The sequence below is a fragment of the Cloeon dipterum genome, chromosome X (genome assembly GCF_949628265.1).
Source record: "Cloeon dipterum chromosome X, ieCloDipt1.1, whole genome shotgun sequence".
Classification (NCBI taxonomy): Eukaryota; Metazoa; Arthropoda; class Insecta; order Ephemeroptera; family Baetidae; genus Cloeon; species Cloeon dipterum.
The window spans coordinates 29,007,498-29,023,049 of record NC_088790.1 but is presented as its reverse complement, the minus strand read 5'-3'; the positions used below and the strand labels follow the sequence as shown (position 1 = coordinate 29,023,049).

Here is a 15,552-nt window from a genome sequence, read left to right as displayed (position 1 = left end):
CTTGACTTATTGATATTTAGTGCGGCACGTGACAACGTCGTTACAATTTATTGTTTCGGTCGGTTTTGCAGTTCCTGCTTGTTCACTTTTGCCATTGTTCATGTGACTTAATTTAAATTGACTTATGTAATGTACATGAATAAAGAAACAGATATATAAGGAACCAACGAAAAATAAAACCGTCCAAATTTACAAAAATCGTCTAAAACTGGCTATTTTGCTCCTAGAAAAAGTCTAAAAATAGTCGACCATTTTGGCCAAAACTTCGTCTAAAATTCACAGCCCTAGAAATCACTCTCTGCCAAACTCGTGAGTTTAAGTCTCCCACACTACTTGCCCGTTGTAAACATGTGGAAAAAAACAAGTGATTCGAGGCATCCGCGCCATGAGCCAAATGGAAAACATTGCCGATGGTATTGTGAGTGAGCAATGGTTTCGCCAAACTTTTGCAATGAATTAAAACAAAAATCATACTATTGGGACCCGGGGGTTTCAGCATTCGTGCTAGTGCAGTGCGCGCCCTTCCCGCTCCGAGAGGCCAGGGATAAAAAGAGAAAAAAAATAAATGCGCACTGTTTGCCAGAGATGAAAAGCAGGTACAGCCGATTGTACAAAAGGCTGCCATGGGTCTGGTTTTCTGATGGGTGGTTTTCCTCGAAAACCCTCCCCTCTGCCTCTATAGCGCGATCCATCAAACGGCAGGGAGTCCATTCAGGCACAAAATAACAATATAACATTCTCTGCTCGCGGGGGGCAGGCCATAAAAGAAGGTGCATACTTGTGAACAATAACATACAGAGGTTTCCCCTTTGGACCCGAGAAGAATCCTAAGCAAATCGTTTTCCTAAATATGGCAGAATTAATTAATTTTTATGATATGCTATTCTCTTCGATTCTGGTTGGACTGTAAGCCAATTTTGTCCTCTAGCCCGTGAAACTTCTAAATAGTAAGCAAAATACTGCCCAGCAGTATGATGATTGAATCTATCATTATTGGGGTTTATATGATTAAATTTTACTTAAAAATAAAAAATAAATCTGACGGAATCTACTCCTGTACGCCGGGCGGGGCACGGCGCCGCAACTGGAAATGAATCGCGGATAATTAGCTGTAGTTTAGCTCTAATAATCGTTAGGTTTCGGCGACGCCTTAAAACAAGGCTCTATTTCCGGATGGGTCGGAGGAATTGTCTGTATCTTTAGTCTCTTTGGGAAAATTATTAGCTTTTGGCCACCGTCCGCACCCGGTAAATGAAAGGACTTGTTATAATATCATGCTTACGCAACGCAAATTGTACTTACACGACTGCTGCTAAAGAATTGCTCTTGAGAGAGAACTGAAACCACTGATGTTCGGGGAAGGAATGACTCCGTGAAGGGAGGAGATGCACTGCACTGATGACGCTGGCGGGCCGAGGGCATCTCTGGCCGCTGCTTATTGGTCAATCACATTTTCATTGATGCACATTGCCAACGTTCGTGAAACCCCGTCGAGTGAAGCGTGTATAGGCAACCTGACAAACCTTCTTGCAACACATCATAACCAGAGATGCGCCTACAGATTAGAGGCGCGGCCGCCACGGCATAAGCAAATATGATTTTTTTAATGAAAACCAACGATCCTGTACACACCGCTTTGACTTGTTAGAGAGCAGAGCTAGATTACTTTTGCTGCAAACCAAAAATTTCATAATTACGGTGCTAATTGGCGTAGAATAATCGAATTTGATTTCTTTGATTTATTTTGGATTTAGGATTTTTTTAGTTATATTCAGAACTAAGCTTAACCCAACAGGAGCAGAGATATTAATTAATTGCGTTATATTTACAACAATTTGAATATCAAATCATATAAAATAGACTGTGAGCGGTTTGATAAAAAATTTGTTTCTTTAAATACATAGCACAATATTGTTGTCTGTTATCAGCTTAATTTTTTTAAAAGTTCACCTAATTTTAATCAATCAATTTAACCTTGAATATTTTTTTGGATTAGTGCAAAACAAAATATTTAGAGATTAAAAATTGTTTTAATTATTCATGAGTTAACAAACATATTTTTAAGCTTTTAAGCCAATTGCAAATCCTAATTGCAAGCTTCTATTTCTGAATTTGAATTGGGACTTTGGTGCGGCGTAATACTTCCACGGTTTCTTAAAACGAGAGGCTACCGTGGTGAAGCCGATGCATGCGATGGTTTAATCTTGACCGGTCTTCATTAAATAACCTCCGCAATGCCAATTTTCCAAAAAATATTGTTTACCAATAGAACCGCTTTCGGTAAAACCGAAATTAATTCAAATAACCCAAATAACACAAGACAATATTAAAAAGGGATCTAATTATTTCCACAGAGGCTCTCAGAGAACTTAAAGTAATCTTTCAACCAATTCATTTCATATTATTTAATCAATTAAATTAAAGATATCATATTAATAATTAATGCTATGAATTATAATTCAATATTTGCCAGTGCTTCATGAAATGAAAAATAAACTTTGTATGGGATAGATACCAACGCAGGGGGAAGCACTCTGCCACATATTCAAAGTTAATAAAAAAATTTAAGAGTTCGCGCTAAGCAGAGCGCCGATGATACACTCGAGGGTGTCATGATGTTCAGTTGATATCTCGCTGTGCACCAAGGAAGTTGATTTTATTTCAACTGAGCATCATTTTCCTTTTTTTTTGCTCTTTTTATCTCTGTCCGAGGACCGGAGGACCGGGAAGGGCGCGCACTGCACTGGCACGAATGCTGAATTCCGAGTGCGAATAACACCGCGAACGGATAACATGGGCGCATCGGGCCGCACAGGGACCCAACCCACTCAAGGGTCACTTGCCTCCGCACCGAGGACTGCATTGAAACGCTAGACATTTGTACCGTGAAGCCAAATCACGCATGCTGGAAAGGTGCAAACCAGCCCGTTGAGCTATTTGAGCATTTCGAGTCACTAAACCAACCACTTTTTGCCATCTCTGACATTGGGTAGCCAGTATTTTAGATCTCCGAACTGCTCAAATACCGCCCATTGCTGCATGACACTCCTGAGAGTGCCTTAACAATGCGAGCCAACGGGCTGGTACAAATTTATCCTATATCATTTCAAATTTTACAAATTGCTAGGAAATTTCCTTTTGTCAAATCGATTTAATTCCTCCTCTGCTACACTCCGAACAAATGCCAACCAAACGTGGAAGAATATTAACCTCTGGAGAGCTCAACGCCCGCAACAATTTTGTTATTTCACTTTTAGGTGCCAAGAGAGACGAATAAGGACGAAAAAATTCACATTTTTGTAGCTGGTACGTTTCTCATTTTTTCTTTGGCAGAGAGAGATGATTAAAAAATATTCATTCGTTTCAAAGTTAAGGGTTTCTAGAAAAAGAGGAAAGCACTCTTTTACCATGGACTACTCCTGTTTTCAACTCTTTTCGCTGACTTCCACCTCGGATACTAACCGGAAGAGAAAATTATCAATAAAAATTCCTGAGCAACCCTGCTTTTTATTGCAATTTAAAACATTACATACTTTTCCCCTGTATAGTTGCTGAACAAGACATTGGGGACGAGTCAAATACATATCATTCGATGCAGATTTGGCCCAAAAATCGTGGGACGTTGTGGAACAAAACGAAAATTCTACAACAGAGGCCGACAGATACAGTCGCATGGTACATTTAATCGGAAAATAAAATACCGTATGAGCGTGTCAAGAGTTTGTTTTTACGATCCAAAAGATACAATCTACGCAATTATGAAGCTAATTTTCTGGGGTAAAATTTTACCACAGAAAAATACAGTCAATAAGTAAAAATACGGCATTTTGTCTGCTTGTAATATTGTTTGTATTTCACAAGCTTTCAGAATATGTTTAGTTTTAATCCACATTAAAAACTTACAAATCTCAATACAGTATTCAAGAGGAAATTTCAGATCCTCTTCCTCTTATAATGTTTAAATTGACACATCAAATAATGGTTTTAAAACAAATTCATCAAAAACTGTATTTTTAAAATAATATTTAAGTCGGTGAAATAGTCAAATTGAAATATTTTGACCACATATATCCGATGAAATGGAACAATAAAAAAGTCAAGAATTCTACAAGTTTCCTTGCCAGGAATTTGGCATTCAATTGAGATATAAAATGAGTATGTTTTATTTTTTGGATAAATAATTATCTAATTTTGTGCTTCTTGACACCAAAAACTTTAAAATCATTTGTTAAAGAGGAAAAATTGTTAACTTTTTCCCAGAGTCAACCAAAAAAAAAAAACTCAATTGAAGCGACCCTTTTTCATCTTAGCAGCCTTGACGAATTCGCCTGCACTGAGTGGTTTCGAAGTCGAAGAATCAGCCGCACCTTCAGGCAGGCCGAGTGCGAGCAGCTGTCCAAAGTCGTAGGTGACGACGCGGAGGCCGACGAATCCGGCAGAGCCCTTGGCGCCCCTGTGCACCGTGCCGGCGCCAGAGAGCAGCACCGGCGGCCGAGGCGCCACCGACTGCGCGTCCACGAATGGCACCGTCGACTGAGCGGCGTCCGAGTACACGTCCGAGTGTTCGAAGTAGAGGAAGCGGTCTGAGTCGAGGTGGGCCCGGCTGCGCCACGCGGCCCTCGAAGGCAGGTCCAGGGACGGAAGCTCCAGACGCGTTCGCGGCAGTTGCACGGCGCTCGCCGTGTTGTCGTTGCCGAACCAGATCGACATGCTCGCGCTCAGGATTCCCTGAAAAACAATTTTCACTTTTAACAAACTTTTCTCAGATGGTTCAATTGACAAATTGGAAAATTTTAAATTGAAAATTATTTAAATTGTTAGATGTCATAAAAAATTTGTTCAACAATTTGCAATAATAAAAAAGGACCTTTGTACATTAAAAATTCAAATTTTGCCGATTTTCTCCAAAATGTAGAGTGGTTGAACATATTTTCTTGGCATATTCCGATTCCTCTCGTCGAGATCTGTCCAACGGTGTATGCCACTTATTGGGGAAACTCTTGCTTTTGAAATTAAATCGGATTTCAAGTAAGGAGACAGCCATTACCATTTAAAAAGCACGGTAACTTTCCAGCCAATTTTCTCGAAAAATTACAGCGCTTCTTATGTCAATTTAGGCTTTAACTGAATCATAAGGGGCGAATTTATGCATTGGCAACAAGCATTTTCCAGGCTTTTGCAGTATCATTCCTGGACCAATTCTTCGTAGTAGTGGAAAAATACAATTTGAATTGTTGGATACAATAAACAACTTGTTCTACAATTTGCAATAATAAAAAATGGACTTTGCTACTGTAATAATTAAATTTTCCAAAATTTACAGTGCTTGACCCCATTTTCTTGCAGATTTTGATTCCTCTCGTCGAGATCTGTCCAACAGCGTTTTAGGGAAATGCTTTGTTGTGAAATAAAATAGGATTTCAAGTAAGGAGACAGTCCTCGCCATTTAAAAAGCAAGTTAATTTTGCAGCCGCATTTCTCAAAAAATTTACACGGCTGCTTAGGTCAATTTTGGCTTCAACGCTACAAAAAGGGATGAGTTCATGCAGTGAAAACAAGGATTTCCAAGATCGATTTATCATACGTGTCGTTGAAGAAATTATTAGCAAATTTTCCCATTTATCACTGATACTTTTTTACTAAGATTAAAATTGACCCAAATTGATCTCCAATTTTTTATGAATTTAATTGGACCTCAGATTTTAATCTAGGGTGAAATCTGGCGTAGAACTGTTATCGATCAATTTTACCATCGCCAAAAAATGCTGGAGTTTTCCGCGGCACAAATTAAATATTGTAAGGCTCGATAAGAGGTTTTCCAGACACTGAAATATGGCGCTACATTTATTTGCATTTTTCAAACGACTTTTTTATTTTAGAAAATCAGCGATAACTCCGTTCTTATGATTTATGATAGCTACAGAGATAGAAATGCGGTAAGAAACAAAAAAACTTGTGGAAACATCCTCTAAAAGTTTTCAGTTTGGATCAAAGTATTTATTGGATTTTTATTCATGGGTTTTTCCGTAACACATGCATTTTTATTGAAGATAAAAAACTCTCATGATGAATGACCAAAAAAGGGAGTACAATAAAATCAGTTTAAAAGCCCAACATTTTAAACTCTTTCTGTCATCATCGCATTTTTATGGCGCAAAATGTGACCTTTTCGCGGTTGAATTTGGAAAAAAGGCGAAGAAAAAAATCCAAAATTGGTTGTTTTTCCCAGCTGGTGATTAGTGCTTTGGCGAACCCTGATAATAATACCACCAATAATTTTGACAGATCAGTATAAATAGCAGAGAACGGCGTCCTCATTTTGGGTCTACAACATTTATCTCAAGAGTTCCAACAGCAAAGCATTGCTTCGCGTTAAATAAATGCAAAGGAAACATTTGCAAATCTAAGATTGATTTTATAATTATGGAAATATTGACCACATCTATGCAAGAGAAATTATTTTCAAAAAGTAAAATAATCAAAATTAATACAATTAAAACCATTTTAGCTTCTAGACGTGCACAGACCTAGCCAAGTGCATAGGCAAAGAATGGCATTTCACATATGCTGCGTAGATTGCACGAACAGGAACTGTGTTGTATGAACACTCCCTGTCGTGAAAATCTACAAAAAAATTTAATTTTATGGAATCGTAATGTAAAAGACTAATTATTTTGTGTAAATGGGAATTATTTTTTTTTAATTTTATTTCAGCAAAACCATCCAAAAATTTCAAGTTGAAATTAGAAATTTATTCCTCGGTATGTACATTGAGATTTCATTTTTCCATATTTATATTTAAGTAACTAGGTGATGCCACATTCTAACAACCTGAAATAAAAATAAAAATACCACCCGAGGACGTTGCTTCTAAATTTTAACTTGAAAATATCTCCAGTTTATAACTTGCTATTTTTGATAAATTTTTCAGTAAAGAATTGAATTAAGAAAAAATTCTCATCTACCTGCCGCAGGTCGATGGGCGTCACCCTGATTTCAGGATTGAGGTGGGTGCCGATGCGCCGGAAGCGGATGCCCGTGAGCACGTATCCGGGCGGCGCCACCAACACGTCGAGGTCGAAGGCGCGATCAAAGAAGCCCATTTGGTGGAAGTCGACGTTCTTTTTTGCACTCTCCAAGCTGAACGCCTCGACTGGCGCCCACTCCGCACTGCTCACGTTGACCAACAGCCCTGAAACCTCCACCTTAGCCTGCTGTACCTGAAACCAAAAATTTTTTGTTCGGTTTTTTGTATTGCAATCAATTTATTAAAAACAAAAGGGGCGGCGAGCCGTCGGAAAAATCGTGAAAAGTGGACCCGGGACCGATCTCAGGGTGGAGAGGACCCTGAAAAAGGTAGTCAGGGTAAGTCAGGTGGTAGGGCTCGTTGAGACTATTCGTTTGAGACCTCGTGACTAACATCCATTAATCTGTCGAATTTTATTAAAAATAAAAACATTTTCGGATGTGCACTTTCCGGGAAACCGAAAAAAAATGAAATTTAATTTTTCTACGTGCGCCAATAACCTCAAAATCGGTTGCCAGACCAGCGTCAGGCCTGCATTTGCGGTGGAACAGCGAAGATCGCAGTCTGGATCCCTCTGCGGGAAAAGTGGCGAATTTTCAATTTCCCATTATGAGAAACGTGAAAAAAACACGTTTTAAAATCTTAAAATTAAGATGGAGCCGGGGGTTTTGATTGGATCGGCTCGTAATTGGTCTCGAAATGATTCCAGATCAAATTCACATTAGGTTTTTTCGCATTTTTGTCCTGGACCGAAGATATGTCTATTTGGAGGTCAAAATAATGAGTCGAAAAACATGCAAAATCCCACTTCTGTAGAAAAAAACCTTGAGAAACGATAAATTGTGACAAAAATTTTACAAAATGATCTTCATTCGATGCATAGCAAAGATGTCTAGGCGTTAAACACAATTAAAATCTTTTTCGAGGTGAAATGAAAATTTCGAGTTCTCCGAAATTTAAAAATTAATAAAATCCCAGTAATTCTAAAAAAATCGGATGTTGGAAAACCGCATACGGAGGGGACTTGCACCACCGAGGGGCATCGATTTTTATAACAACCGTGTGTCTAAGGCCCATAGGGCCCCCACTGGACCCCGAAAACCAAAATTTAGTAATGTCACTAAATGTTTTTTCACATTATAAAATTAATAACTCGGCTCCTATAGGTCGTACATCCAAAAGCCAATGTTTGTTGGACTCGTGCTGAAATTCCACGTCGAATGGATTATAAAGTGATCCCCATTCTTCCCCGCAGCTCAAAAAGCCCCCACAAAAAATGCCCTGAAAAGTAATTTTTTTACTTTTCCGAAAAAATTTTCAAACCGAAGCGTGTTAAGTATTTGAAGCTGTCCACAAATATTTTTTAAAAATTTTTTTCCTTCTTGAAATAATTAAAATTGGTAACGAAATCTTTTTAAAGATTAAACTTTAAAATTAATTATAAAAACTGTTCTTAAATAAATCATAGTAAAAGAACGGCTTTCCTCACCTGGAGGTGGAGGACCCTGTTGAGCTTAACGATCCTAACTCCAATGACGACAAAACCGGCGTCGACGTCGGACACGGCGGGCCTCAAGCTGAAGTGCCTGTCCGAGTAGGGTCCGTCCTCGTCGCACACGCAGAAGCAGTAGCTGCACTTCTTGAGCAGCAGCAACTGGTACCAACTATTTAGAAGCACGGCCGGCGTAGAGCACTTGGGCACCGAGCCTCTCGTGTCCGAGAACACGAGCCGGTCGTAACGCCGGTGGCGCTGCTCGGACAGACACACGCTGCCGGACATGCCCAGCGGCTCGCACTTGACCACCTTGCCTCTGCACAAACGCTGTCTGTAACACAACTCGGCATCGCTGCAGCTGAAGACCTGGATGGATTATTTAATTGTATCAGATTTCACTGATTTACGATTATTTGAAATAAATAATTGCTTTAGTAAAGCGATCAGAAAGTTGAATTTTATTTTATGTTAGCATTAAATTTATTTTAAATAATTTTATTTTTTGGTGTTCTATGTCATAGGTGGAACAGAAATTATTGCTAAAATTATTATATTTAAAAAAAGTAAATCACATTAAAGAATAACAAAACAATACCTTTATAAATAAATAAAAAGTTATTAACTCTCTTTCCTTTCTAACAGCGGGGTCCAGATGTGCGATAAAATTGGTTCGCACTGCGCAGATCCAAGATGCCGTCTGAATTTTGGAAACAAAAAGCTCTCTTCGGATTGCCGTACGAGTGTCAAGAGTTTGTTTTCACGATCCAAAAGACAAATGCAAATTATGTCACAGTGTTAACCAAAATTTGCTTCTTTTTGCGCATTTTCACGTGACCGTTACTCCACCAGACGCCATATCTGCGCGTCGCACGAATCTGGCCCCCGCTGCTATCTCATATAAAAATGTTCCAAAATCATGATTATTGTCCACCTTAGTGTAGGTGTAATATCCACAGGTGCTCGTGCACGCCTGATCAGAGTTGAGGTCGCGCTCGTTCTGCACGTAACCCTGCAGCAGCTCGGTCAGCTGGACGAAGGTCTCGTTTTCCACGTGTTTCTCAGGGTCGCATCGCCACACTTGGCGACCAGAAGTCTTCATCGCCGCGATCGTCGCCGCCACCTTTTCCATCGATCTCTGCTCCGTCGTCTCGCGTAGCAACTCTTCCTCCGCGTGAAAAGTCTCTGGAAAATTATTATTACCTAATTTTCTTATTTTTATTCAAGAAAAGTGTATACCATTCGTGAAATAGCGTTGCAAAGTGAGCGAGTACTGCATCATTGCGTATCCTTTGAGCTCGGCAAGAGCGACCAGCGTGTATATGTTGTGAATCACCTGTTGCGGCGACATTCGCAAGTTGCACACGATGCTCTCGTAATTCTACAACAATGCAATGGAAAAATAAAAGTAATTATTTTTGTGTCGAGCAAGTACATGCAGTGCATGATTAAATTTCTATACGATTTGAATTTGAGAGAGGAAGAACGGGAAAAACTTAAACATTCAAATTTTTTTCCATTGCCTGAAAACTACAATTCAAATTGAAACAAAGAGTAGGAAGTAAAGTTTGGTTTGGAAGTGGAAAAGAAAGTGGGTTTTCCCGAAAATGAAAAAAATAATTTTTCTGAGATTGTTCTCGAATAAATTAACTAATTTTTTGGTATTTCGATTTTTCCTAAAAAAAAATTGAAGGTTCTCTGACAACCAGTTGGAATTTTCAGACGAATTTTGTGAGAAAAATGTTGCTGAATATAAAAAACTGGAAATTAAAATCAGCTTTCTGAATATCTTAACGATATTAAAATGGTATAAAAACTAGAGAAGTAGTATAAATTAAGCCTCAAGTCGATTTTCTCTGCTCTATTTCCGGTTCTTGTCGCTGGGGCCACTCCATCAATTGACCTTCTCCGCTACGTACGCTTTTATCTTTTGCAACTTTTCTAATTATGTTGTAGTTGGCTTTACTGTTCTTTCACCTGACAGGCCTTAAAAAATTCACTCTGTGTTGCAAGAAGGTATGTCAGGTTGCCTAATATATACATTTCACTCGCAGGGGTTTCACGATTTTCGGCAATGTGCATGAATGAAACGTGACTGACCAATAAACGCAGCGGCCAGCGCGATGCCCGCAGCCCCCAGCGTGTCAGTGCCGTCTCTCCCGGATTCATTCTTCCAGCGGACTTCGGAGATTTCAGTTTTCTCTCTCAAGTGCAACACTATGGCTTCAGCTTTGTAAGTAAAATTTATTGCGTATAGCGTGTAATCATGATATATCAAGCCCTTTTATTTACCGCGTATGCACAGAGTGGCCAAAAGCTAATAATTTTCCCAAAGAGACCAAAGATACTATAACCATTCCTCCGACCCATTATTTTAAGGTGCCACGCCAACCAATCGATTATTGTAGAGCTAAAATATAGCTTATTATATCCGCGGTTAATTTCCAGTTGAAGCGCCCTTACCGCGCCCGGCACTCGGACTAGATTCCGTCGGATTTATTTTATTTTAAAATAAAATTTAATCATACAAACCCCAATAATTATAAATTCGACTATCAAACTGGGCATTATTTTTTCTTGCGTACTGTTAAGAAGTTTTACGAGCTAGAGGATTAAATTGGCTCACTGATCAAGCAGAATTGACGAGAATAGCATCATAAAAATTAAGTCTGCCATTTATTTGGCTGACTCCACATGGAGTCAGTAAAAATGGGAAACTTCTGTTGGGAAAGGCATTTTACAGTGCACAGCAAGTATAAACGTCCTTGTGCCTGCTAAAGCACCCTCCCTCCCGCGAGCAAAGAATGTTATTGTTATTTGCCCCCATGCCCCATGAATGGACTTCCTGTTTATCTGAAGGTTCTCGCTAGGCACGGGATGGGGGGTTTCAAGGGAAACAATATAATCCATCAAACCAGAGACCCAAAAGGCAGCCGTTTTTTTTCAAGAATTGCTTGCAGTGTGCAAGCGTTTCTACCCAATTTCCTTGCTTTCCAAGCTCTCTCTTGTCCTTTCTCTAAAGCGCTTTTTTTCGCTTTTTCTTCTCGCTCTAGCCGCTTTTTTCCAAAAGTTGCTTGCAGTGCTTGCTTTTTTCCAAATTTTCAAAATTGGTTGAAAGCAGGGAAGTGCGGGTGCATTACCTGCTATAAAAAACAAGCCATAATAGAGGGGAATTGCAGCAGCAGCTGAAGACAAAAAAAAAGAGGGGAACAATACTCTTTTTTCCACTTTTTACTATCATACACTTTTGTTAGATAATAAATAAATATAAGTAAAATAATAAATTTATTGTTTGATAAAAAAAGCAAAAAATGTAAGATATAAAGCGTGTAAAAAGGGTGTATTTTCGAGCAAGAAAATTGCCGAAAGCCAAAAAAGCAACTAATAATGACTAAAAAAGCAGCCGCGAAACCCCATAGAAAAGTAAGAAACAGTATGCACCGTATACGCGTCATCCAGCCAGCCACAGAAATAAGCATTTTTGTTCTTGATATTGGGCGCCTGGTCATGGCGTCTCTAAGCAAGGTCACTAACAGGCCAGAGAGGGTGTTACAACAATTTCACTGAGCCTTATGTATTTTATTGTCAAGTATTCATTCCGATAAAAAAACTCATTCAATTAGTTTACTCCGTTCCTACTTGCATATCAGTTATTTCAATAGTGTTCAAGAGTCAATGATTTTGAGGGAAATGAGGGAAAAAACTACACACAACTCAGACATTCCGGAAGCTATAGTTCAACCGTCGATTTTCCCCCTCAGTTGTTGGTTGAATTTAAATAAATTTAAAATGTAATAAAACCGTTCCCCTTTATTTGTCTAAGTCTCGCCTACGCTAAATTCAACCTCAGTAACTTATATTACGGCCAACTTCACGATCGCAAGTCTTTCTTTTCTGTTAGAGCCATTCAGAACTGTGGTGGCTCTGACTCTCTCTGACTCTCTCCCACACTTTGTGCTAGTGCGCCCTGTGCTCGTGTGACTTCTCACCCCCACTTAAGATGGTGCTGAAAACCTCCAGAAGTTTCCCCCATATCTCCTATCTCAAAATGTACTTAAATTAACAACATTAATTAGCTGACTAATTGTGTCCTCAATTCATCGATATTACAATTTAGAAGTTGCGCGAGCCAGGGTGCACTAGCACAAAGTGTGGGAGAGAGTCAGAGCCACCACAGAACCAATAAACCAAACTCAACCAATTTTCTAAAATCTTAAATTCTTGTGTGTTAATTCTCTCTTGTCCTACTTGATCTTGATTATTACGTCGAGAGCCACGCGAGGCCACAAGCCGAGAATAAGCAGGATGTGCAGCGGTTATCAATCTAGGAAATTTTCTATGAGCTTTAAAACAGTTAAAGGATGATCCTCGTCCTGCGGCCAGAGTTAAAGCCTGCGGACGCGAAAGATAATTTGTATTTTCACGTTGACAAATAAACAGTTGTCCGCCCAAACAAAGTTGCGCGAATCTTTTTAAATAAATTTATTAACGGCAATGAATGAATTGTTTTGTTTTTATTTCAGACAGTCCCAATTTTTCGTATTTAAATCAGTCCAATTGTCACAGTTACACAAGAAGGCCAAAAATAACACTGGTTTAATTTAAAATATAAAAATCTGAAACACATAACACGCAGCACATAATATAGGAATGGACCCTGCACAAATATTTGCTGCTTTATCTTGATTGTACATCAACATAGATTTTCGTTGCCTCGAAAGACACTCTGTGTGGAAATTGCTGTCAATCTCACTATACAGATCTGGAAAAATTAAAGCGTTGAACATTGAACCTAATCATTCGTGATTTGGTGCTCATCACAAGCATTTTAATTGCATCGCGTCTCGATAAAAACCTTTGTGCACCCGAATCTCGAGTTGTATTGGTCTTATTTACAAAAAATACGTACCATTTGACTCGTCTTGAAGTGAACTAAGGAACTGAGTTGGTCTGAAGAAGACAATTACTCGTCAACGTCGTGCTAATGTGTTGAAACTTTGAAACGGACGAAAAATGCTAAATTTCCCGTTATTAAGGGAGTTAAAAGGGGGGTTGTGGGATGGCGGGTCTCATACCGCCCCTTTAGTACACTTGGGGACGTCGAGGCGAGTCTAACAGTATGCGGTTTTCTTAAAATCAGATGATTGGAAGTTGATATTTGGTCGATCATCGTTTTTTACTTATCAAAACCTCAAAAACAAGGGTTTTCGAAGTTTTCATTTTTTTTTTTATTAAATAAACGAAGCAAAACACTATTCCAAATTTTAACGTATATGACTTATTTTTGTGCTTTAAAAAATGGCTATGAAAAAAATAAAAAATTTCAATACATTCCTTTTCAAATTTTGAGTTTAAAATCAAAAAACAATTTTGATGACCGTGGCCTTTGACCTACCACTTTGAAATCTGCATAAAAGTTGTTTGCCTTGTTAAGGAGAGTTAAATGGTTTTTTAATTTTTGTTCTAGGACCACCCTGAGCAAAGTTACGAAGTGCTAAAAATTCTCAGATTTTTCTTTGATCGACCGCAAAACCCGCAGAAACCGGAAAGTCGGAGTTTTCTCATTTGTTTTGTCGGTCAATTAAGGCAAAAAAGCTTATGCACAAAATTTGTCTTCAGATTCTATCTACCCCTGGACAACAATTTGTTACTTTTTAACAGTTTTTAACGCTACTATCAACTGGTTAATTTTAATGAAGACCAAACACATACAGACCTATTTCGAAAATCCACAATTTAAAAAAAAAAATAGGAAAAACTTTCAAGTCTCAAAAGTACTATTTTTTATCTTCTCATCATTAAATTTTCATAATTTTTCTACCCCCGGAAGCAATTAATTTCCCATTTTTTACTTATTAACCGGTAAAATTCGAAAAATTGGATTTTGGGGCACTTTTAGTCAGAAGTAAATGAAATAAATTGGTTGCTAAGGGTTAAATTTTTCATGTAAATTAAAACATCATTAAAAATGTACCTGGACGGCCCTGAGAACGAGCTGGAGGATGCCCTCCCTGCCGTGCGTTTCGACGGTGTCGAGGAGGTCGTGGTGCATGACCTGCAGTTGCTCGGAAAGCGAGCCGGGCCCGTGCGAGAGCACGTCCTGCGCAAATCGGCGCAGCGTGTGCTCCGACCAGCCGCTGCCTTTCATGAGACTCGACATCTTCCTGAACATGGCGTCCACCTCGTGCACGGCGGTCACCATCCTGTCCAGTCGCAGACCGAACCGCAGCTGACCAGGCAGACGCTGCTGTGCCACGTGCAAAGCCTGCAATTATGCAATTTTATTAATTATAAATAATCGCATTTTTCTGTTTCGAAATAGACAAATTATTGGATGATTCAAATTTTAAAATAAAAGTGGATCGATGCAGGGTGACAATTGAAAATTATTTCAATGTTGGATGCGATAAAACATTATTTGTCCTAATCAAAAAATAAGGATCTTGCTACAGTAAAATTTCCAATTTTTCCAATTTTCTCCGAAATTTCCAACGCTTGACCACATTTTCTTGGTGTATTTCGATTCCTCTGGTCAAAATCTGTCCAAAAGCGTGTGAAAACTTTTAGGGAAACTCTTTTTTAGTGAAATAAAATAGAATTGCAAGTAAGGAGACAGTCCTCGACAGTTGAAAATTCAAAAGCGCATGATAACTTTGAAAACATTTTTCTAAAAAAATTATTCGACTACTTGGGTCAATTTTGGCTTCAACTGAATCCTATAATGAATCAGTACATGCATAGGCAACAAGGACTTTCCAGGATTTTGGAGTCTGGAGTTTATTGTTTGCGAAAATTAGCAGCAATTTGTCTCATCAGGACTGAGCGGAACAGTTAAATTTCAGATTGCCGAATTTCTCGAAAAATTAAACGGTTTTCGATGATTTTTCGTTTTTATTCAATCCCTCTCATCCCGATCTATCCAATGGTGTGTGAAATTTGAGCTAAATTTCTTTTCTGGGGAAACAAATAATTATGGTTTCCATGGAGACAATTTATGCTCGCCGCTTGGTTGGCATGCAAACCTTTGATCTGA

At 38.8% G+C, this 15,552-nt stretch overlaps 1 protein-coding gene across 1 annotated transcript; it reads right to left on the bottom strand.

Moving 5' to 3' along the window:
- Positions 1 to 4,281: 4,281 nt before the first annotated feature.
- On the bottom strand, positions 4,282 to 14,571 carry LOC135946385 (uncharacterized). Its single transcript, XM_065494596.1, is given in 5 exon segments — positions 4,282 to 4,728; positions 6,966 to 7,220; positions 8,517 to 8,888; positions 9,454 to 9,900; positions 14,494 to 14,571. Coding segments are annotated over 5 exon segments (1,599 nt in total).
- Between the last annotated feature and the right edge of the window lie 981 nt (positions 14,572 to 15,552).